This window comes from Oncorhynchus nerka, linkage group LG6, assembly GCF_034236695.1.
Source record: "Oncorhynchus nerka isolate Pitt River linkage group LG6, Oner_Uvic_2.0, whole genome shotgun sequence".
In the NCBI taxonomy this organism is placed as follows: Eukaryota; Metazoa; Chordata; class Actinopteri; order Salmoniformes; family Salmonidae; genus Oncorhynchus; species Oncorhynchus nerka.
Window position 1 is genome coordinate 30908153 of NC_088401.1, and position 23571 is coordinate 30931723.

The following is a 23571-nucleotide window of genomic DNA, read 5'->3' on the forward strand; positions in this document are numbered from 1 at the left end:
CGAGGCAAGCAACACTGAGGCACGCATGAGCATCAGCTGTTCCGGACGACTGTGTGATCACGCTCTCCGTAGCCAACGTGAGTAAGACCTTTAAACAGGTCAACATACACAAGGCTGCGGGGCCAGACGGATTACCAGGACGTGTGCTCCGGGCATGTGCTGCCAACTGACAGGTGTCTTCACCGACATTTTCAACATGTCCCTGATTGAGTCTGTAATACCAACATGCTTCAAGCAGACCACCATAGTCCCTGTGCCCAAGAACACAAAGGCAACCTGCCTAAATGACTACAGACCCGTAGCACTCACGTCCGTAGTCATGAAGTGCTTTGAAAGGCTGGTCATGGCTCACATCAACACCATTATCCCAGAAACCTAGACCCAATCCAATTTGCATACCGCCCAAACAGATCCGCAGATGATGATATCTCTATTGCACTCCACACTGCCCTTTCACACCTGGACAAAATGAACACCTATGTGAGAATGCTGTTCATTGACTACAGCTCAGTGTTCAACACCATAGTCTCCTCAAAGCTCATCACCAAGCTAAGGATCCTGGGACTAAACACCTCCCTCTGCAACTGGATCCTGGACTTCCTGACAGGCCGCCCCCAGGTGGTGAGGGTAGGTAGCAACACATCTGCCACGCTGATCCTCAACACTAGAGCTCCCCAGGGGTGCATGCTCAGTCCCCTCCTGTACTCCCTGTTCACCCACGACTGCATGGCCAGGCACGACTCCAACACCATCATTAAGTTTGCTGACGATACAACAGGAGTAGGCCTGATCACCGACAAGACAGCCTATAGGGAGGAGGACAGAGATCTGGCCGGGTGGTGCCAGAATAACAACCTATCCCTCAACGTAACCAAGACTAAGGAGATGATTGTGGACTACAGGAAAAGGAGCACCGAGCACGTCCCCATTCTCATCGATGGGGCTGTAGTGGAGCAGGTTGAGAGCTTCAAATTCCTTGGTGTCCACATCAACAACAAACTAGAATGGTCCAAACACACCAAGACAGTCGTGAAGAGGACACGACAAAGCCTATTCCTGAACAGGTAACCAAATGGTTACCCAGACTATTTGTATTGTGTGCCCCCCCACCCCCCTCTTTTACGCTGCTGCTACTCTCTGTTTATCTTATATGCATAGTCTGCTATACATTCATGTTTATCCTAAATTGGCCCGACCAACCAGTGCTCCCGCACATTGGCTAACCGGACTATCTGCATTGTGTCCCACCACCTGCCAACCCCTCTTTTTACGCTGCTGCTACTCTCTGTTTATCTTATATGCATAGTCACTTCAACTATACATTCATGTACATACTACCTAAATTGGCCCGACCAACCAGTGCTCCCGCACATTGGCTAACCGGGCTATCTGCATTGTGTCCCACCACCTGCCAACCCCTCTTTTTACGCTTCTGCTACTCTCTGTTCATCATATATGCATAGTCACTTTAACGATCCCTACATGTACATACTACCTCAATAAGCCTGACTAACAGGTGTCTGTATATAGCCTTGCTACTCTTTTTTCAAATGTCTTTTTACTATTGTTTTATTTCTTTACTTACCCACACACACACACACTTTTTTCCCCCGCACCATTGGTTAGAGCCTGTAAGTAAGCATTTCACTGTAAGGTCTACCTGTTGTATTCGGCGCACGTGACAAATAAACTTTTGATTTGATCATTACCGAAGTTCTGTCGTCCTTAAGAGCAGGTTATCTATCCAACACATTCATATAAACCCATTCATTCGTCGCACCTCACTGACGTACTCTCACTGAAACATTTGCAAACAAATCTTGCCTTTATGCAGGGCTTCCAGGCTGTAATACCATAAACCGCACCACATAACTGGCTATATAAGCATAAAATTGCTGAAATGTTCCATGTACAGCCAAGCGAGACATTGTTGATATGATCTCATTAACAGTATGCAATATATGAGCTCAGCTTTAACAAGGGGAAAGGAAAAAAAAGATGTCAAAAGGCTGGAGACAGAGAGAAGAACAAACTAGTACCCCTACTGTCTAGCGTCTATTTCAGTCTTCATTATAACCATGTTCAAGTCTAGCATGCAGCCCATCTTTCACTGAACACAGACTTTATGTAAGATTAAAAACTATCCTGTACAGTATATACAGGCTGTAACATTATCAAAGTCGGGTAGAACTTTGTCAAACTTCCAAATCGGAGCACTTAGGAGGTTAAAAATGGATGAACCCCTGTACTTTTTGGTTGCCATGGCGCCTAATGGCAGCCTGTGTAGTTTACTCCTGCTAATGTATCCGTAACGATTTGTTTTATTTGTTCATATTATGTGCATTGTTTTTAATATATATATATATATATATTATATATATTTATAGCTAATCAAGTATTGAACACATTTATTTTTACCAACAAGTTAGTTTATTTTTATCAACTCCTTTAATCAACTAGCTAATTGTTCGGATTTGAAAACCAGCCCAAATCTTCAAAGAGCTTCATCTAATTTTCTTTCAGGCTGAAACAAAGACTCAGAAATGGCAGCAACCCTCATTCACTACACAGAAGGGGTTAGGAAACTATTACTCAAACTAAAGTGTTGTGTGTGCACTCCCAGTGAGTGCAGTACAACATGCCCAACGGAGATGGATGACAAAAGACACTGGCCACGTCTCTGCGGGCTGCTCCTCAGGCAGTTGGAAACACCGCGAGACCCACAAGGCAAATCTGAAAACGCGGAGTGGATTTCAGTACCTCTTCAGACACTTCATGCAGCTCCTGTTCCATCTACAGCTCCCTTGCCTATCAGAATGGAACTATTTATTGTCTAGTCTCTCACTAATAAATCCCTCCTGCTGCACAACCACGTAGCAGACAAGGAGCTTGACATGTGCCTAACTGAAACCTGGCATCAGCCTGGGGTCTACTCAGCCATAAATAAGGCATGCCACCTTCCTCAGCACTGGCATGGCCATCATATGCCAAGTTGAACTGAAAAGATCCCAGCTGCCTGAACTGTGCTCTTTTGTATGTCTCGCTGTAAAATCCAAACGCTCTACTCCACCTCAGCCAACATTGTGATTCTAGGAGACTTCAATATCCACGTTGACTCTCCCTCATGTCACTACTGCTGAGTTTCTGAGTTGACCTGAAGCTACTTGTTGATGCCACCACGCACACCTGTGGGGACACTTGACCTGGTCATCACGGACTCTGCCCCAATCAACGACATGCAGGTATATGACCTTAGTGTGTCTGACCACAAGGTTGTCGCACTGGACTTGACATTCCTTCCCCTTTAACCAAGTCCAAGCACGTGTTTCCAGAACTGGAAAAACATCGACCCAGCCAGCTTGTCAGAGGACATCTTGAACCTGCCTCCTCCAGCTTTTTTGTCAGTGAATGAAACTGTGGAGGTTTACAACCAATCCCTGAGCAGTGTGCTTGACCTCCATAAAAATATTGGACATCGCATTCGCTCGCTTAGCTCCCTGGTTTACTCCAGAACTGAGAAGAACCAAATCCACTAGTCGCATCATGGAACGGCATCTCAGAAACTCAAAACTTCATTGTCCACAAATGGGCCTTTCAAGAGCACCATACAGCCTATTCCAAGGCCATGAAAGAGGCGCGGTCAACGTTCTACTCCAACCTCATCAATAAAAATCCTGGAAACTCAAAGCACCGGTTTCCCACCATAAACCATCTTTTGAAAACCCAGTCCCAGATGGAGACAGCAGAAGAGCAGTGTAACAGCTTCATTTACTTTTTAAAATGTTTTTAAACAAAGGTTAGCAACATCAAATCTTTCATCTCCTGCTCTACTACTCAGTCTCCTCCTGCCCTCGAACCTCCACGAACGCCACCTCAGCCCCTCTCCTGTTTCATTGACCCAGGGAGGTATTAATGAAAACCTACTCCTGTACCTTGGATCCTATTCCAAAAGCCCTGCTCCAGCCATGCATCCCTGCACTGATAACCCATATTGTTAACCACTCCCTCCAATCTGGCAGTGTCCCACCTGCATTTAAGACCACTGTCATCAGCGGTCTTCTGAAGAAGCCCACCTTAGATAGACCCAGAAGTGCTAACCAATTACAGGCCAATACCCAACCTCCCCTTTCTCTCCAAGGTGTTGGAAAAAGTGGTGTCTGTACAGCTCCAGGACCATCTCATTCAGAATATCCTGTTTGAAAAGTTCCAGTCAGGTTTCCAGCAAACACCACAGTACTGAAACAGCCCTACTCAGGGTCACCAACAACCTGCTGATTGCAGCTGATGCAAGCACTCCGCGTCTCCTGATCCTCCTGGACTTGAGAGCAGCGTTTGACGCTGTCGACCACCCCATCCTCCTGGAATTCTTCCGGGACACCATCGGAATATCTGGACCACCAGCTCTGAGCTAGTTACACCCAGACAGGATTGAGTATGTGTCCAGGTCCCGGACCCACCACACCAACTGTGCGGTGTCCCACAAGGATCAGTTCTTGGACCAACAACCCTCGGTCGTTTCATTACCCTGCATGGAATCTCATTCCACTGCTATGCTGATGACACCCAGCTGCAGTGGTGGAAAAAGTACCCAATTCTCATACTTGCATAAAAGTAAAGATAAGTCACCCAGTAAAATACTACTTGAGTAAAAGTCTTTAATTTTAATAATACTTAAGTATCAAAAGTAAAAGTATAAATAATTTCAAATTCCTTATATTAAGCAAACCAGATGGAAAGATTTTCGTGTTTTTTTTTTTTTACGGATAGCCACGGTCACACTCCAACACTCAAGACATAATTTACAACAAAGAATTTGTGTTTAGTGAGTTCGCCAGATCAGAGGACGTAGGGATGAACTGGGATGTTCTCTTGATAAGTGCGTGAATGGGGCCATTTTCTTGTCCTGCTAAGCATTAAAAATGAAACAAGTACTTTTGGGTGTCAGGGAAAATGTATGAAGTAAAAAGTACATTATTTTCTTTAGGAATGTAGTGGAGTAAAAGTAAAAGTTGTCAAAAAAGAGTAAAGTAAGGATTTATTTTTTTACATTTTTTTCCAGATTTAAGTAGCACGTTCAATTATTTTTACTTAAAGTTATTTACACCACTGCCCAGCTGTCAGTAAAAACTGCCCCAAGTCCCTATGATGCATGTGCCGCCTGAACACCTGCTTTGAGATAAAGGGATGGATGAAGCAACTGAACAGCAACCCCTACCAGGTAACTCACCAATAACACACCTCCAAACTGTGTGTAAAGCTTGATTCCTCACTGACCTTTGACAACCACATCAAACAACTGTGTAAAGCCTAATTCTATCACCTCAAGAACATTGCCAAACTCCATCCCACCCACACTCAGTCTGATGCAGAGAAGATCAACCATGCCTTTATCTCCTCAAGGCTGGACTATTGCAACGCACTCATTGGGATCCCTGGCGGGAGTCTCCAGAAGCTCCAAAACATCCAGAACAACACTGCCAGGATCCTGATGAGAGTGCAGAAACACCATCACATCACCCCCATACTGGCATCTCTGCACTGGCTCCCAGTCTAATTTCAGATTGAAATCAAAACCCTGCTGCTGACTGTCCTATGTATTTATGGCAATGTATTTATGGCCTCCTTATCTTAAACTGCTCTCCCCCATTAACCCCACACTCGGGTCAAGTGATATCCTGCCAAGCCCCTAGGACCAAGCTCTGCTCCTTGGGGAACCTTTCTCTTTAGGAAGGCTTGGTGATAGCTGTGCTCCTTGGTGTCATTGTAGCGTCAGCTGTGTTCTTTGTGTCAGTTGCCATGTCTAGTGTCAATTTTTTCCCATTTTTATTTTATGCACAGATTATTCTGTAAAATGAAAATAATTATTATTACTTGTATTCTGTGGGAGCGTTCATGCTCCAAAATGGACTGCTAGGTTGTTTGTTCTGTGCAGCAAGCCGATCAGAGCTTTATGACATTACGTCAAATAGTGTTTACACAAAGTGGGGCTGCCGTATTTGGACAACACTAAAACTGAGGTGTGGGAATACTGAAGGGGTGTTCTGTTGTTGACCATTTCAAATTCTGGCAATGAGTGTGCAAACAGGAATTAACACAAAACACTATACATGTACAAATAGACACTGGAATTATCACAAAAGCAAGCCAATATACGTGTCCAAGCTAAACCCCACAGCTATTCATAACACAACTAGAATATACAGTAAATGGTGACGTACTAGTCTCATATTTGAATGAGCTGATTGCATGTAGTTGTAAATGTCCCTATGTTCAATGCAAATTCTGACCGTCTGGCGATGATAGTAACTTGCATATGTGGTGGAGGGGAGATATTGTGTGTATGTCCCAAAATGTACCCTATTCCCTATATAGTGCACTAGTTTTGACCAGAGCCCTATGCACTACATAGATAATAGGGTGCCATTTGGGAAGTAGCCCAACACATGCAGTAAAAATGTGTCATAGAGCACCAGAGAGAATGTGAACATAATTTCAGTGGCTGCTCTGCTACATTAGAGGAACTCGCCTATTAGGCAGAGCACAGCCCAGAGCAGAGCACCAATGGCAGGACTCCCAAACCAGGGACCATGCTGAGGAGGATTCAGGTAAAATATGCATCACACCGACTAAATACAAGGTATTATTGGAAAGGCTTTTAGGTCATTATACCGACTAGAGCATTTCTCTTAGAAGCACTATGAGATGTGTTTACCAATCAAAATGAGATTTTACCATTCCAATTTTACTGTTGGATTATGTGCTACTGTTGATCTTGAAGTAACAGCCTTCTAAATCCTTTTCATTGTGCAGAGCCTGTGGTCTTGCAGTAACACTCTCAGTATCAGAGTAACGGTTCCCCACCGGAGACCGGGATACAATTCTACTGTTCTCCCACTTGCCTGTCTACCCCCTCTGTTTCCAAATGTCTAAAGATGAAGTGTAGAATGTAAAATATATATATTTTTTAAACTTAAGTAATACAAATATGTTTTCTATCCCAGAACCACTTATGTTTTCCAGTGGAGTGAGATAACCAAGCTGCATGTTCAGAAAAAAGCCAATCATCTGTCATATCTTGTTGCTCCGGCTCTGATTTCCCTAGCTTATCTCTGGCAGTAACCATGGCGATGCAAGCCATACAGAACATCCTCGTTATCAGGGTCCTAGAGGACTCGCTGGAGTGTGGTATTTTCGTGGTGACCGTCCGCTGTGGAGACCGCCTCCTGCTGGACTTCTGGTGCCGGAAGCCCCCATTTTGGAACAGCCAGGTGGAACAGACAGACATCCAATGCCAGGCTGGACCAGAGCCAAACCAGGGGATGGATTTTGTTCTGCGGGCCCTTCACAGAGCGCCTAACCTCCCCAACATACACTACTGGGGCCCCTTTGTTGTCGGCCTGTGCCTGGACGCGCTGCCCTTCCGTTTTCGCCTCCCTCCCGAAACGCTCGGTGGCGGTATAGAGGAAGTGATGCAAGAATGTGGCGAGCTGGTGCTCATACGCTGAGGGGGCTCTGAACTGTATTGGTGGCTATAGCATATAATTCTTTCCGACTTGACTTTACTGGGCAGCTCTGACTCAGACATGGCCGAGTCAGTCCCAGATGGAAGCCCAGCCCTCCCTGGTTCCTCTGGACTGCACTGTGGTCTCCCACCATCCCACGCCCACTCAGTTATATCCACCATCCACCCATCCCTCCCTGTTCCTTTGCCTGCTCTGTGTCTGCCCAGAGAAAGCCACCACCACGACATCACTGGCCTGACCACAGAGGCGATAGTGGGAAGAGCCGAACCGCTTTATAATGGAGGAGTCACCACTTCAAAAGGCAGTGTGGTGAAGCCGGATGAAAGATGAAAGAACAGACACTCTGGTTTAAGACTGGAGAAAGAAAGCCTGAGCAAACAAGGCTAGTAGAGGGGGAGGAGAGGAGGAGAGGAACAAAGGAGAAAAATGGCACCCTTGCCTTGCCCAAATTAGACTGACCTCCTTTCTAGGGAAAAGATGGTCCTCAAAGGCCGATATCACACATAGTTACTCCAAGAGAACATTTTATGACAAGCCATAGGCAGTTAAAACAGAAAATTAGAAAACTATTTGGAAAGCGCAAACAAAATATTACTCAAGCGTATCACCCACCACCCCAGCCCTGTAGCCCCGACCAGATACTTACCATCATAGGTAAAGTAGGCCCCGTCCTTGAAGACTACGACCGATGGAAGCTCTGGCAAAGTCACTGACTGGATAGTGAAAACACATAAAAACACATAATTCAAAGCGAATTCCATAAATCATCCCTTACTTTCTTAATTTATGGGCACCTGAACCATACGAGACAGCAGTCCTATTGGCGGCAAGCCATCCTAGCAAACTGTGGACCTCATGCCAAATAAACCTGCAAAAGCAGCATGCTCGCAGGCTTCACTGTCCCTATGGCATTTACCATATCATACTGCATGGAGAATGTCACAGCAGCACTCCTGGACTTTCACTTGTGAGTGCTGCCTTGTGTTCGTCTAGCTAGCTATACGACTAAAACAATGATCAAAATCACAAGAAATCCCTCATTAGAAAAGTAATGAGAATGAAACTTTCAAATGCGCCGTTGATAAGTTCTCCTCTCTGAAATGTTATGTGGGGAAACAACCTAGCTGAAGAGCCAGGGGACATGCCACATTCTCAAGGCCGTTACCTCTGGTAAGACGTCTTCAGACGCAGAGAAGAAGTATGTATACACAATCAGCTCCGCAGCCATGTCGATATACTTCTCCTGCAAACGAGAAAACACAAGTTGCAAGCTTCTTCTTCCCTGAGAATTGCCCTCTGTGTTAACTTGGTTTGGGACATTTATCAAGGTCATCTAGCACGTTGTATAAATGGGCCTTTCCTCACTCTGAGAGCGCTTGGCAGCAGCGGTGTGGGCAGAAGCTTTATGATCCAATCAATAAATTCTAGCTAAATGCCATGACAGCTTTCAGTGGCATTGATTGGATGTTAAGATAACATTTCAGACCCACAGAGAAGTGATAAACATATGGGGGGGAATGCATATCGAATTACTCAGAAAGCACAGTTAAATCAGGATGGTAGCTAACCAATACGCCAATGTAGTATGGATCGTCTTACTATATAATGTGTACTATGTGAGAGCTACAACCAAGAATTACAATTTCTTTTTACACCTCTGAATGGCAAATAACCTACTTGAACTGACTGGAATAAATGTATCGTTAACAAATTCCCATGATCACACTGGGAGAATATGAATCCTACTATGATTTCATGCACCGAATTACTTAACATAAATGTTTGTTGATTTTTATATTTTTCTGAAGGTATTGGGTCAAAACAACTTCACACATATTATATTGCTACATATTGTTAACACTCTCACTCCACACTTGGAGGTTATGCTCTGTCTGGACCAGAGAAACTTCCAGAGCCCCTACCTTGAGAGGAGACTCCCCGCCGAAGTATACAAAGAGCACGTCATGTCTCTTCATCATATGGTCAAACATCTGCTTGCTTGGAAGTGCTCGGACTGCCGGCCTGAAGAGGACAGAAGACATGCACACAAACAGAAACACTATAGTTTGGATTATAAGATAATGTGTTTGCCATTAGTTAAAATTGCCTGAAGTTGAGAAAACGTTTACAAAGTGAAACAGAGAGGAACTAACCTGAACATCTCATATTAGAACACTCATTTATTTATTGCTACGGACTGCCTACTGAACACGGCCATGTTTCTTTTCTAGTTGACCTCTAGTTTAATGTGTATGGTTCTGGTGCCATCTAGTGAACATCGCAGAAGCATGCAGTCAGAGGTGAAAACCCAGCCAGGTCTTTGACCCACCATTCCGACTGATCAGTCGTCATGGGTCTAGTTTGGATTTTCCCGAGAGAGAGAAATCCCCTCAGGCTAAGCTATTGCCTGGCATTTGAAGAGACTTTAAAGGGCTTGGGTGGAAATTCACTGCATTCATTTTTACATTTTTTTTATTTAAATTTCACCCCCCTTTTCTCCCCATCCAATTGTTAGTAGTTACTATCTTGTCTCATCGCTACAACTCCCATACGGGATTCGGGAGAGACGAAGGTTGAAAGCCATGTGTCCTCCGAAACACAACCCAACCAAGCCCGCACTGCTTCTTAACACAGCGCGCATCCAACCCGGAAGCCAGCCGCACCAATGTGTCGGAGGAAACACCATGCACTGCACCCGGCCCGCCACAGGAGTCGCTAGTGCACGATGAGACAAGAATATCCCTACCCGGCCAAACCCGGACGACGCTAGGCCAATTGTGCGTCGCCCCATGGACCTCCCGGTCGTGCCCGGCTGAAACAGAGCCTGGGCGCGAACCCAGAGTCTCTGGTGGCACAGCTAGCACTGCGATGCAGTGCCCTAGACCACTGCGCCCTGGAAATTCACTGCATTCTAAGGGGGAGACATTTGTTGTATAGAGTTCCCATACAGCGTAATGTCCTATGTGTAGCCCATACAAGCATAATGTCCTGTTTAGAAGACCACAGTATTCAGGGCATGTATAGTCATTTTTGTCTGATCATATCTATTCATATAGACTTACATAAGGGATTATGTACTCATTTATATCATCCATAAGAAATGTTGAAGCAACAGCGCATATGGTAAGAGTCCTACGACTTACCCTGCTACCCTGTTGGCGAATTCTACGATGTCATCCTTTGTCCTTGGCCCCTTGTAATTATAGGCAAGATCACCCTTTAGCCTGAGAAAGGAGTAGAGTGAGTGTGGCGGTGAGAAAGAGATTGAATAACACCAAGAAAAAGACTGTGAATTTCCTTCTTCATGCCAGTCCTTTTGTGAGGAGAAATGGACAGAATGGTACATTTGCATGAGAGAAAAACAAGATAAAAGCCTTTCATTTGGCCCTTTAATTGTTATGCTCGGTATCTAGTGCTTGTATGTGTATATTCTGACAACCCACTCTGGGGTTGCTCTTTGTAGTGCTGTGAAAAGGCATGATAACAATGCCAAAGCTAAGAGATTACACTTCTCCAGCAAGTGTGAGTCAAATCCAAAATGACTCAAACCAAAATGTGATTCCAATCCAGAGGCAGGTCCATGGGTCAAAGTGATCCCTTTACCCAGAGGTCAGGGCTGTATGTATCAAGCGTCTCAGAGTAGGAGTGCTGATTTCGGATCAGGTTTGCCTTTAGATCACAACTAATTACATTACATGGGCAGGGGTATACCTGATCCAAGATCAGCACTCCCACTCAGAGATACTTGACACGTTCAGCCCCAGAATCTCTCTATTTGATCAGGGTTTTGGATAAGCGTCATCCAATTTCCAATAGCAGTACAGGAGAGAAAACAAGGGCCCTCTTCTCTTTCATTATATAGTTACATCAACCACAACACTACCAGGATCAGACCCCAAAAGACCTGACAAATACATCCAGGAGTGTTTGCTAGGGACACGCCAGTACACAAGGCTATTTGGATCTATTCTAATGAACTCCGGGAGAGATGGAGTCTCAGGTCTGTATCTATATTTCTCTCCGGGGGGAAGCTACCTAGTGTAGTCCCCTGAGAATATTTCATCACTCGCTTGGTTTAATGTGATGATTGCCCCCACTGTGATCATCTAACAGAGTTATCATGTTTGCTCAAACAGAACCTAAGTGTCCTACAGAAGCCTCAAATAAATTAATAAAATATTATACTGTGTTGTTTGAAGAGGCTACAGCTTCTACTTCCTCAGGGATTTACAGCGTCTTGCCAAAGTGTTCAGACCCCTTGGATGTCTTCACATTTTGTGTTAAAGTGGGATTCAAATGTATTTAATTGTCAACAATCTAAAAAATAAAATAAAAAAACCACTGTGTGAATAAAATGGTATCACTAAAATATTGTCTTTGCGCAAATATTCAGCTCCCTGAGTCAATATGTTAGAAACATCTTCGGCATTGATTACAGCTGTCTTCTTGGGAAGGTCTTCAAATTGTGCAATATTTGCCCATCCTTTTTTTCTTCAAGCTCTAGCAATTTTCAAGTCTTGGCGTTATATTTTCAAGCAGGTTTAAGTCAAAACTGTAACTTGGCCACTCAGGAACATTCACAGTCTTCCTGGTAAGCAACTTTGGGATTTAGGTTATTGTCCTGCTAAAAGGTGAATTCCTCTACCAGCCTCTGGTGTAAGCAGACTGAAGCAGGTTTTCCTCTAGGATTTTGCCTGTGCTTAGGCCCATCCAGTTTCTTTTTTATCCTAAAAAAAATCAATTTAGGTCATTGTGGAGTCTCTACAATGTTATGGTAACACTTTACTTGACACCCAGCATCATAACACATTATGACACGGCAAGACATTTCATAACAGCTGACATAACTTGTCATCATACTGTCATGACACATAATTTAGACCTGTCGTGACTTCTATTGTGTTATTTTATGGCTGGTTACGACACCTACATAAGAGTGTTAAAACCCACAAAACCTACCCCACAAAGCATAACATTCCAGATTACACCATAGCCTACGTGTCAACAGTATATTTGTTACACAAAAGTGCCCATATTTGAAATTGAGCATATTAAATGATTGTAATTTCACACACAATTGTCACACATGCACCTATTCCAATTCTCTGTTGCTGACGACTGGGATGAATGAAGGAGCAGAATTTACAGGAGCAGGGGAAAAAAGACACCCTCTTTTTGACTAATGACTGATATAAGGGCATGCATGTGATAGGCCTATCTGCTTTATATTATTATGATGCTTCTTGACAGTGTCATAAAGTGTATTTTCTACAAGTTATTAAAAATATGATGAACAAAACCTGACAATAAATAATACATTACAACAACAAAAAATGATTTGAATAAATGTGGGTTGACACATGTAGGTGTCATAACCAACCATAAAATAACACAATATATGTCACAACCTGTGTAAATATATGGGTCATGACTGTTATAATATTATGAAATGATTATGACCGTGTTATGACACTGGGTGTGAAGTAAAGAGTTACCAATGTGATTGAGCCATCCTCAGTTGTTTTCTCCAATCAAATCACAGCCATTTGAACACTGTAGCTGTTTTAAAATCACCAATGGCCTCATGGTGACATTCCTGAGCAGCTTCATTCCTGTCCTGCAGCTCAGTTCAGAGGGATAACTGTACCTTTCATGTGTCTTGGTGGTTTAATACATAGTCCACAGCCTATTTAACTTGACCATGCTTAAAAAAAGACATTCCATGTCTGATTTGTTATTGTTATCCATCTACCAATCACTGCCCTTCTTTATGAGTCTTTCAAAAAGCTCCCTGGTCTTTGTAGTTCAAGCTGTGCTTGAAATGCAATACTTGACTGAGGGACAAAAGTTGTGTCCTTCACAATCAAAAATATTACAACTTTGTGTTTATATTTTGGTTCTATATACAGTGCATTCGGAATGTATTCAGACCCCTTCCTTTTTTTCACATTTTGTTACATTACAGCCTTATTCTAAAACGGATTAAATAAAATATTTTCCTCAATCTAAACACAATACCCCATAATAACAAAGTGAAGGTCCCCAAGAACACAGGGAACTCCATCATTCTTAAATGGAAGAAGTTTTTAACCTCCAAGACTCTTCCTAGAGCTGGCCGCCCGGCCAAACTGAGCAATCGGGGGACAAGGGCCTTGGTCGGGGTGGAAATGGGAGAACCTCCCAGAAGGACAACCATCTCTCCATCAATCAGGCCTTTTTGGTAGAGTGGCCAGGCGGAAGCCACTCCTCAGTAAAAGGCATATGACAGCCCACTTGGAGTTTGCAAAAAGGCACCCAAAGGACTCTGACCATGAGAAACAAGATTCTCTGGTCTGATGAAACCAAGATTGAACTCTTTGGCCTGAATGCCAAGCGTCACGTCTGGAAGAAACCTGGCCCCATCCCTACGGTGAAGCATGGTGGTGGCAGCATCATACTATGGGGATATTTTTCAGTGGCAGGGACTGGGAGACTAGTCAGGATTGAGGGAAAGATGAACTGAGCAAAGTACAGAGAGTCCAGAGCACTCAGGACCTCAGACTGGGGCGAAGGTTCACCTTCCAACAGGACAACCACCCTAAGCACACAGCCAAGACAACACAGGAATGTCCTTGAGTGGCCCAGCCAGAGCCCGGACTTGAACCCGATCGAACATCTCTGGAGAGACCTGAAAATAGCTGTGCAGTGACGCTCCCCATCCAACCTAACAGAGCTGGAGAGGATCTGCAGGGAAGAATGGGAAAAACTCCCCAAATACAGGTGTGCCAAGCTTGTAGTGTCACACCCAAGAAGACTCGAGGCTGTAAAAAAAAAATCTAAAAACCTGTTTTTGCTGTCATTATGGGGTGTGTAGATTGATGGAGAAAACAAACAATTGAATCCATTTTAGAATAAGGCTGTAACGTAACAAAGGTCTGAATACCTTCCAAATGCACTGTACACACACATTCTGCTCCATTGCACTCAGTATATTTGACTGGCACCTTGGATTACCTAAATATATGATCAAATCATCATATCTTAATGATACAATACCTCATTAGGCCATGTATTGCCCTCAGGGTAGGCGGCAACAACACCTTAAATCCCCCATTGGCTAGCCCCAGGGGCGTATGGGGAGCTTTATTCCATAAATCTCATCATCAGGCCTAATGCTGACAAGTCAAGTCACAATGGACAACTCAGTTCAGTAAAGACATGATCATTGTGAAAGAAAATATTGGGTAAAGCATTGCTCGTTATGTAAACTTCTAAACGGCAATGATCAGTGTATATCGTCTTCATATATGCTCATACTTACAATTTGATTGTGGGGTATCCTCGTACTCCAAATTCTGAGGACATGCCTGGATGGAAAGTGACAATATTTTCCGCAGTTAATTGTCTTGGACTACATTTTAAGGACCAGCTCTGTCCTCAGAATGCACTTTCCCTAATACCTGAAAGCTGTCGTCACCTGTTGATGAGGTTTTAGTAGCCTCTTAGTTAGCCTAATCTTGGACTGCGAGTAAAGTCAGCGACAGACAGTCATGTAATCTGTCCGTGGAATTTTAATCTGGTTTATGCGTGATTAGCCAGAGTGAGAGGCTAGGGGTCAATAACATGAGAAAAAGAGATCCTAAGTAATGAAGTCAGACTTAGGTCTTGGCAATAGGAATAGTGCATCTTTAACAGCCAGGTGAAACCGATAACAGAATGGCAGTTGATGCACAGTAAGACATAGGGGAAGTTGTTAACTTCTCTTGTGCATCCCAAATTGCACCCTATAGAGTGGACTACTTCTGCTCAGAGCCCTAAAGGCCCTAGCAGTGCATTATACACGGAATAGGGTGCCATTTTGGACTCTGTATGCTCAATTAGATGGAAGATATTTACACTACAAGGCCAAAAGTATGTGGATAACTGCTTGAACATCTCATTCCAAAATCATGGGCATTAATATGGAGCTGGTCCCTCCTTTGCTGCTATAACAGCCTCCACTCTTCTGGGAAGACGTTCTACTTGATGCTGGAACATTGCTGTAGGGAGCATTAATGAGGTCGGGCACTGATGTTGGGCGATTAGGCCTGGCTCGCAGTCAACGTTCCAATTCATCCCAAAGGTGTTCAATGGCGTTGAGGTCAGGGCTCTGTGCAAGCCAGTCAAGTTCTTCCAAACCAATCTCGACAAACCATTTCTATATGGACCTCGCTTTGTGCACAGAGACATTGTCAGGCTGAAACAGGAAAGGGCCTTCCCCAAACTGTTGCCACAAAGTTGGAAGCACAGAATCATCTAGAATGTCATTGTATGTTATAACATTAAGACTTTCCTTCACTGGAACTAAGGGGCCTAGCCCGAACCATGAAAAACAGCCCCAGACCATTATTCCTCCTCCACCAGGGTGTACGCTTGGCATTGTGCATGTTGATCTTAGGCTTGTGTACGGCTGCTCAGCCATGGAAGCCCATTTCATGAAGCTCCCGACGAACAGTTCCTGTGCTGACGTTGCTTCCAGAGACAGTTTTGAACTCAGTAGTGAGTGTTGCAACCAAGGACAGATGTTCTTACGCGCTATAGCACACGATGGTCCTGTTCTGTGAGCTTGTGTGGCCTACCACTTCGCGGCTGAACCGTTGTTGCTCCTAGGATGTTTCCACTTCACAATAACAGCACTTACAGTTGACCGGGGCAGCTCTAGCGGACTTGTTGGACAGGTGGCATCCTATGACGGTCCCACGTTTAAAGTCACTGAGCTCTTCAGTACGGCCCATTCTACTGCCAATGTTAGCGTATGGAGATAGCATGGCATTGCATGTGTGCTTGATCTTATACACCAGTCAGCAACGGGTTTGGCTGAAATAGCAGAATCCACTAATTTGAAGGGGTGTCCACATACTTTTGGCCATGTGTATTTGATATACAAAAAAAATCATAATCATAATTGCTCAGACAAGAAACCCAAGTATTGGCATCAGCTGATATTGCACAAATTAGATTCATCACTACCTTAATATGGCGGCCTATTCAGTCCAACAGGTTCTGCACACACATTCTCTGATGGCTGCCACACGCAAGCTATGCGCTGAGGTTCTGGTGACATGCTATTGCTGTAATGTGTTACTCGTCATGCATGTCAGTTTTCTGCTTTCCCACCCCACACCTGCCTCCGCCTGTTTGAGCGCCGCTTTTGTTTTGCTCACTGCCTGTAATAATAATAATAATATTATTAATATTATTATCTTAACATAATGCACTCTGGCAGTGAGCTACCCCGAAGGAGCAGAGCCTAATGCCAAGACTAACGTATGCATGTACTGTAATCCTCTTCTAATAAATGTTTAAATTGATTTAGATGCACTATTGTAAAGTGGCTGCTCCACTGGATGTCATAAGGTGAATGCACCAATTTGTAAGTCGCTCTGGATAAGAGCGTCTGCTAAATGACTTAAATGTAATGTAAATGTAAACGAATACGTGGCGTTTCCTGTCTGAACTATAGATAGCTGTGGTGTCAACCCGATAGACTGCATGTTAAACCATATATGCGTACTGTTATTTTGGTCTAAAACTTTCAAATGTGCCGTTTCAAATGTACTTACATTGACAAAATAATGTCGGTAGTCAAGACTAGAGGCAATCACGATTATGTAGAGAAGCCATTGACATGGTCACTGCAACAGAGACTCACCAGAATATGCAGTGCCGTCCATCTTGCCCACTCGCACAGGCGATCCAGAGCTTTTCAACTCGGCGCCGACGTCATACCAAACGGGCTCCAGTTTTTTACAGTAGCCACACCATGGTGCATAAAACTGCAAAAGGCCCAACACAACACTGTCAGCCACTGTAAACATGATGAAATAGGACTAGCTCTAAAACTATGAACACAAATACACACACTGTTCAGAAATAACACGCATGGCGACAACACACTCAGGGACATCAACTGGGTATGGCAGTCGCCATATCCTAGCTCAACCACAACAATTTAAAATAGGCTACTAAAATCATTCCAAATCCAATTAAAATGACAAATGCAGTTTAGAGGTATTAGCGGGCTGACTTTAGGACCACGAGGACACGGTCGGAGCGGGCAGATGAACAGCGAGACTTTTCTCTCAAAACAGTGCGGAGGTGGAAGATGGCTGTCGACAGCTAGGACGCTAGGTAGGCTAAACTGCAGTTTGACTTGACATGAAACAAAACTAGTTTTTAATCCCGATGCTGAGCTAGTAAGTGGCAAGTTAACTGCTGTATTGACATGTGTTTGAGGTGAATGAAGCTACAGCAACCAAGGTGATAAATAGAGTCCCTCCAAGATTTCGCAGGGATTTTTTGTGATATTTGTGGGCAAAAATGCTTCATTTTACTTAGTCAATTCTGACATTTTGCATATAACAATAGACAATGATTTTGTCCAATTTGTCGCAGAAATGCGCTGACAAAGGAAAAAGTTTGCTGATGTGTGGCTTGATTGAACCATATGTGGTAAATTAGCGGAGATTGGTTGAAATTGTGAGCCCTCTTTTGGCACTGCTGTGATGGGTCAGTTCTATGCAATAATATTGCAATTGAACGAGACTAACACTCGGTAACATAACAGAACAATGGTAACATAATGACATCATGGGATCTGTACTATACAGTCATCGTCTTTAAGGCGATATATCACTCATTTGCATATTATTCTACACACTGGCTATTATTCTAATGAGCTCAGCTCCCAAACAAGATCAAATTTGTTTGGTCCAGACCAAATCTGTACCAATCATAAACTTCTATGTTCCACAAGTTGACACCACCGTAATATTCAGTAAAATACAGTTCTGTACAGTAGAGCATAGTAGAGTACAGTAAAAAAAAGTAGAGTATAGTTCAGTACAGTATATTGCATTATACTGCACTCTTCCCATGTGTTCTCTACTGTACCTGTGGTTTGTGACTACTATGATTTCCCAATTCAATTGCAGTCATTTCATTACAGTCACTGGTACCAATTTGGTAACAGAGTGACGCATTGTAATCATTTAATAATTCATAAACAAAATAGTTATCAGTAAAAACCCTAACTAATTTGTAGGTCTACCTTTACTTGTTACTTCTTTCATAATCCTCCCTCCTCATGAGGGAGAGAAATTAGAAAATATTTTAAAGAAATGTGGGTTTGTGGTAACAGAAACATGAGGTAATATTTCTTAAACTCACAGAAGGCAAATTATTTCTGCAAAAGTAAATATACATTTTGATATTAGTTGGCAGGAGCCTTTACTTCAACATTGTGTTTTGATGCATTTCTAATACCTTTTAAGACTTTTTCTAGATGGTTTTTTAAATACTTTTTTAAATCTGTGTGATCAGAAATCAAAGCTCTGTTTATTCCAAATTTTTGGGATGGAAAAATGGTTGAAAAACATATCTATGCCTTAATTCCCCCAAAATATAGACTTAGCTTTCATTTGACACCACATTATATATGCTCCTGTAAACTTAACATGTTGGCGCTCATGGGACCTGTTCTTTGCTATACCCTGGGTTTACTTGAAATGACAACCCCGAACACACCACCAGCCAAAAAAGTTGAATTACAACATTTCAATAAAAATCTCCCATCTTTGTGGCAATGCTGTACTTGGTATTGGGATTGGCATTTCCACCTAAGCATTTTTTTTTCCTGATAGTCAATGCACAGCCCTGTTCTGTGTGCCAGTCTACAAGACTGTGTTTCCGGCTGTGTCTGTGCCTGCCTATAGTGATCGACGTCAGTGTATATAGTACGACTGCTGTCACTCCAATCATTTCTCCTCAAGCGGTCAGACTGGTCTGGACAGGGAGTGCCAGCTTTGGGTGCCAGCTGGATTTGCTCAGGCCTCAGACATGAACCCTGGGCTCTGGCATAAACCCCCTCAGAGCCCCCAGGCCAGGCCCGCCGCCCGCCATGCATGACTTCTCCATTGACTAAAACACACACAGTAGACACACCTCCCCCTTCCCTCCCCCACTGCCACTTCCGTAAGGGATGAGCTGGACACTGGTGTCGGGACGAGGGTCTAAAGCAGTGCTGAATGGGCTCATTCAGCCTCGTCACGTCAGTATGATTGCAGTGTGTGCGATGCAAAGCAAACAAGACTCACGTCCACCAGCCAGACATCATCTACTCTGGTGTCTTTAAACCTGAGGAAGAAAAAAATTATAATCAGAATTCATAACATTTTGGCTTTATATTTTAACCAGTAGCAAAGCTATTAAAAGTGACTTATTCAAACCATGAAACTTCGCAATACCCGGTATGAAACATTGAAAATCCCGCCACGTCAGAAACTCGGGACCTCTGAGTTAAAATAAGCAAAAATGATTTGAGTTTAGTTTCCTATTGGTTGATTCTGATATTTCCCTAGTGGGAAACGTATCTTTCTCCAACGAGTAAGCAAGTCAGACTTTTGAATTTCCAATATGATGTGAACGAGGTATTATAGACAAGTCTAATGAACAAGACATACTGCAACAAGGATGTAATGAGCAGGCCCTTAACTTGCAGGGGTTGAATTGGAAATTATTTTCCCACCGTAGTTACTGGCTTTCTGTGGCTTTACACTACTACTCAATTCCTAATTTTATGATTGGATCCCCCAGCCGCCAAATATGCTTTGGGCTTGTAAGAACGGAGCAAAAGCTCCGCTCTTTCCTCTTAACAAACCCTTAATTTTGTGAGCTGACTTGTAACAAATAAAGACAGTCACATTTAACATGGTAAAATCATAAGCGCAAATAAGAATTATACAGAAAAATAAAACATTTTACGTTTAAGTTTCTATTGCAAAGTAACAAGATTTTTCTCAAAATGAGTGATAATTGGTAACGGTTGTATTGGGCTCAATTTTGTGAGTTTAAACACCTTTGGTAGTATTATAAACTTGAAACAACTTGTTTCTAGTAGGCTACAGAATTAGAGAAGGGCTGTTTCTCTGAACCTCTGGCAGTAGGCAAGCCTGTGTCTCTCCCCAGTCAGAGGCAGCATGCCTGTCTCACATACTATGGCCAGCAGCAGCAACCTAGAAAACAATTTTGAAGGCCAAAATTCAGGGAGGAAAGCAGTCATCATGTTTATGCAACCTAATGAGTACTTCCAGAAACAACTTTATATTTTTAATAAGGATATATATGACATTGCACAGCAGTAAGCTGGTTTATTTGTAATTTTCTCTTCTTGATTTCAATATGGAAGGGAAACCAGTTACTGGTGTTTGTATGTACGGTTTCTTGATGACTAACAAGTATTCTTATCCTATAATCTTGTGGGGAGGTTAAGGGGCATATGATGTTCCCCCATGAGCAAACAGGGCCATGACAGAAAACGTTTAGGAAGCACTGATCTAGTCAATGATTAGCACAAAAACAGATGGGCAACCCCATGCTTCAGTCTATTTATTTATTTATAGCCACTATGATGCATCAGTTTGGCTACAGGTCTTGTTGGACCAGAATGTTGTTAGGCTCAATTTTGGATTGTAAAATTATATTTCAATGGTGTCACCATCATATTACTTTAATTAATTTGAGTAGAAAAGTCACCAGGGCTGCATTCAATACAGAAATAAAAGGCAACGTTGTTCTGAACAACTAGTTTAAAAAACGGGCAGGGGTTGTGGGTTCAAAATTCACCGCTGGCCTTCAAATATGTCACTCACTGTTTCAAGCCACACCCTGCCACACCTACCAAACACCATCCGTTAAACAATGTAGCAAACGTTCAATCGAACTGAATGCAACCCAGAACTGACTTTCTCGCAGTCCTTCTACCAAAAAAATTGCCAAGCATGGTTACTTTCTAAACTTATTTTATTTTTTTCACCTTTATTTAAAATAGGCCATAGTGGCAAAATAATTACAATATAGCAATTAAACACTGGCGTGATAGATATGCAGAAGATGAGTGTGAAAGTAGAGATACTGGGGTGCAAAGGAGAAAAATAAATAACAGTATGGGGATGAGGTAGTTGGACGGGCTATTTACATATGGGCTATGTACCGGTGCAGTGATCTGTGAGCTGCTCTGACAGCTGGTGCTTAAAGCTAGTGAGGGAGATATGAGTGTCCAGCTTCAGTGATTTTTGCAGTTCGTTCCAGTCATTGGCAGCAGAGAACTGGAAGGAAAGGTGGCCAAAGGAGGAATTGGCTTTGTGGGTGACCAGTGAAATATACCTGTTGTGGCACATGCTACGGGTGGGTGCTGCTATGGTGACCAGTGAGATGAGATAAGGCGGGGCTTTACCTAGCAAAGACTTATAGATGACCTGGAGCCAGTGGGTTTGGTGACGAATATGAAGCGAGGGTCATCCAACGAGAGAATACTGGTCACAGTGGTGGGTAGTATATGGGGCTTTGGTGACAAAACAGATGGCACTGTGATAGACTGCATCCAATTTGCTGTGTAGAGTGTTGGAGGCTATTTTGTAAATGACATCGCCAAAGTCAAAGATCGGTAGGATAGTCAGTTTTACAAGGGTATGTTTGGCAGCATGAGTGAAGGATGCTTTGTTGCGAAATAGATTTCATTTTGGGTTGGAGATGCTTAATGTGAGTCTGGAAGGTCAGTTTACAGTCTAACCAGACACCTAGGTATTTGTAGTTGTCCACAAATTCTAAGTCAGAACCGTCCAGAGTAGTGATGCTGGACGGGAGGGCAGGTGTGGGCAGCGATCGGTTGAAGAGCATGCATTTAGTTTTACTTGCATTTAAGAGCAGTTGGAGGCAATGGAAGGAGAGTTGTATGGCATTGAAGCTCATCTGGAGGTTAGTTAACACAGTGCCCAAAGAAGGGCCAGAAGTATACAGAATGGTGTCGTCTGCATAGAGGTGGATCAGAGAATCACCAGCAGCAAGAGTGATATCATTGATGTATACAGAGAAAAGAGTCGGCCCGAGGATTGAACCTTGTGGCACCCCCATAGAGACTGCCAGAGGTCCAGACAACAGGCTCTCCGATTTGACACACTGAACTCTGTTTGAGAAGTAGTTGGTGAACAGGCGAGGCAGTCATTTGAGGAACCAAGGCTTTTGAGTCTGCCGATAAGAATGTGGTGATTGAGAGTCGAAAGCCTGGGCCAGGTCGATGAATACAGCTACAAAGTATTTTCTCTTATCGATGGCGGTTATGATATCGTTTAGGACCTTGAGCGTGGCTGAGGTGCACCCATGACCAGCTCGGAAACCAGATTGCATAATAAAGTTAGACCAACAGTTTAAAGTAATACCAAAATGATTGGTATATCAGTTGTGGTTGGGATATATTGACCAAATTATCAGAATTTTGGGATGTACCCCCCCCAACATAACAACACAAAAGTTATGCCCTTGGTGATGGGTACACTGAGTCAAACTTAGAAGTCTACAATTTTGTTTACAAACAATATTAACATACGTTTCTGTGTACAGGGGGAGTGACTGGTTTGAGTTTGGAATAGCTTAAGTTATTTTACCATAGAATATTTATTCATTGGGACTATTACATTAACCAAAATGGTCGTCAGGTGACAACATTCGCATACATACTAGGGATTGACGTTAAACAAAAGACAGGAAGATTCCACAAGCGAAATACATTAGAGCATCACTTACGTGTCATCGAGTTCTTCGACAATTGCAAGCACCGTTGAACATAGAAAAAGCCCTACAATATAAAAACAAAATGAACAGATAATGTGAAAATCATCACGTTAACAATTAAGCAACACATTTACACGAATGATTCTGCAATTTGAGATATGCTGCTAACGTTACCTACGGCTTGCAACCTCATGATGCATCAGCTAGAATAGCTCGCGCCCTTAGCTAGCTACGTTACTGTTACTGTCCGTGCATTTTGCACCGCAATTCCACCCAAGCAAAAATAAATCGGACAAGTTGTCAAGGTAATGCAACGAATAACGCATTTATTAACAAAACAGAAACGGTTAGAAAGTGTAAGTACCTGCACAAACCAAGGTGGCTTTCACTTTTGCCATTGCTCCGAAAGGAAACATCAAGCAGGAAATAAATACAAGCAGTATTTTCCTGTCTGTCTGTCTGA

The 23571-nt window shown here is 43.1% G+C and overlaps 1 protein-coding gene across 2 annotated transcripts in view; it reads right to left on the bottom strand.

Moving 5' to 3' along the window:
- LOC115130326 (protein disulfide-isomerase TMX3) overlaps nucleotides 1-23571 on the bottom strand; it is a 58919-nt gene extending 35348 nt beyond the window's left edge. Inside the window, exons 1-9 of one of the 2 annotated variants that reach the window (XM_029661352.2) lie at nucleotides 23473-23571; nucleotides 23121-23172; nucleotides 19637-19676; nucleotides 17194-17317; nucleotides 14824-14869; nucleotides 10667-10747; nucleotides 9446-9545; nucleotides 8689-8766; nucleotides 8170-8236 (exon numbers count right to left, since the gene is read on the bottom strand). In XM_029661352.2, coding sequence (XP_029517212.1) covers nucleotides 8170-8236; nucleotides 8689-8766; nucleotides 9446-9545; nucleotides 10667-10747; nucleotides 14824-14869; nucleotides 17194-17317; nucleotides 19637-19676; nucleotides 23121-23172; nucleotides 23473-23524 — 640 coding nt within the window. In that variant the 5' untranslated portion in view covers nucleotides 23525-23571. Of the gene's footprint in view, nucleotides 1-8169; nucleotides 8237-8688; nucleotides 8767-9445; nucleotides 9546-10666; nucleotides 10748-14823; nucleotides 14870-17193; nucleotides 17318-19636; nucleotides 19677-23120; nucleotides 23173-23282; nucleotides 23376-23472 lie in introns of those variants that run through there. The other variant, XM_029661353.2, reaches the window with a different exon arrangement.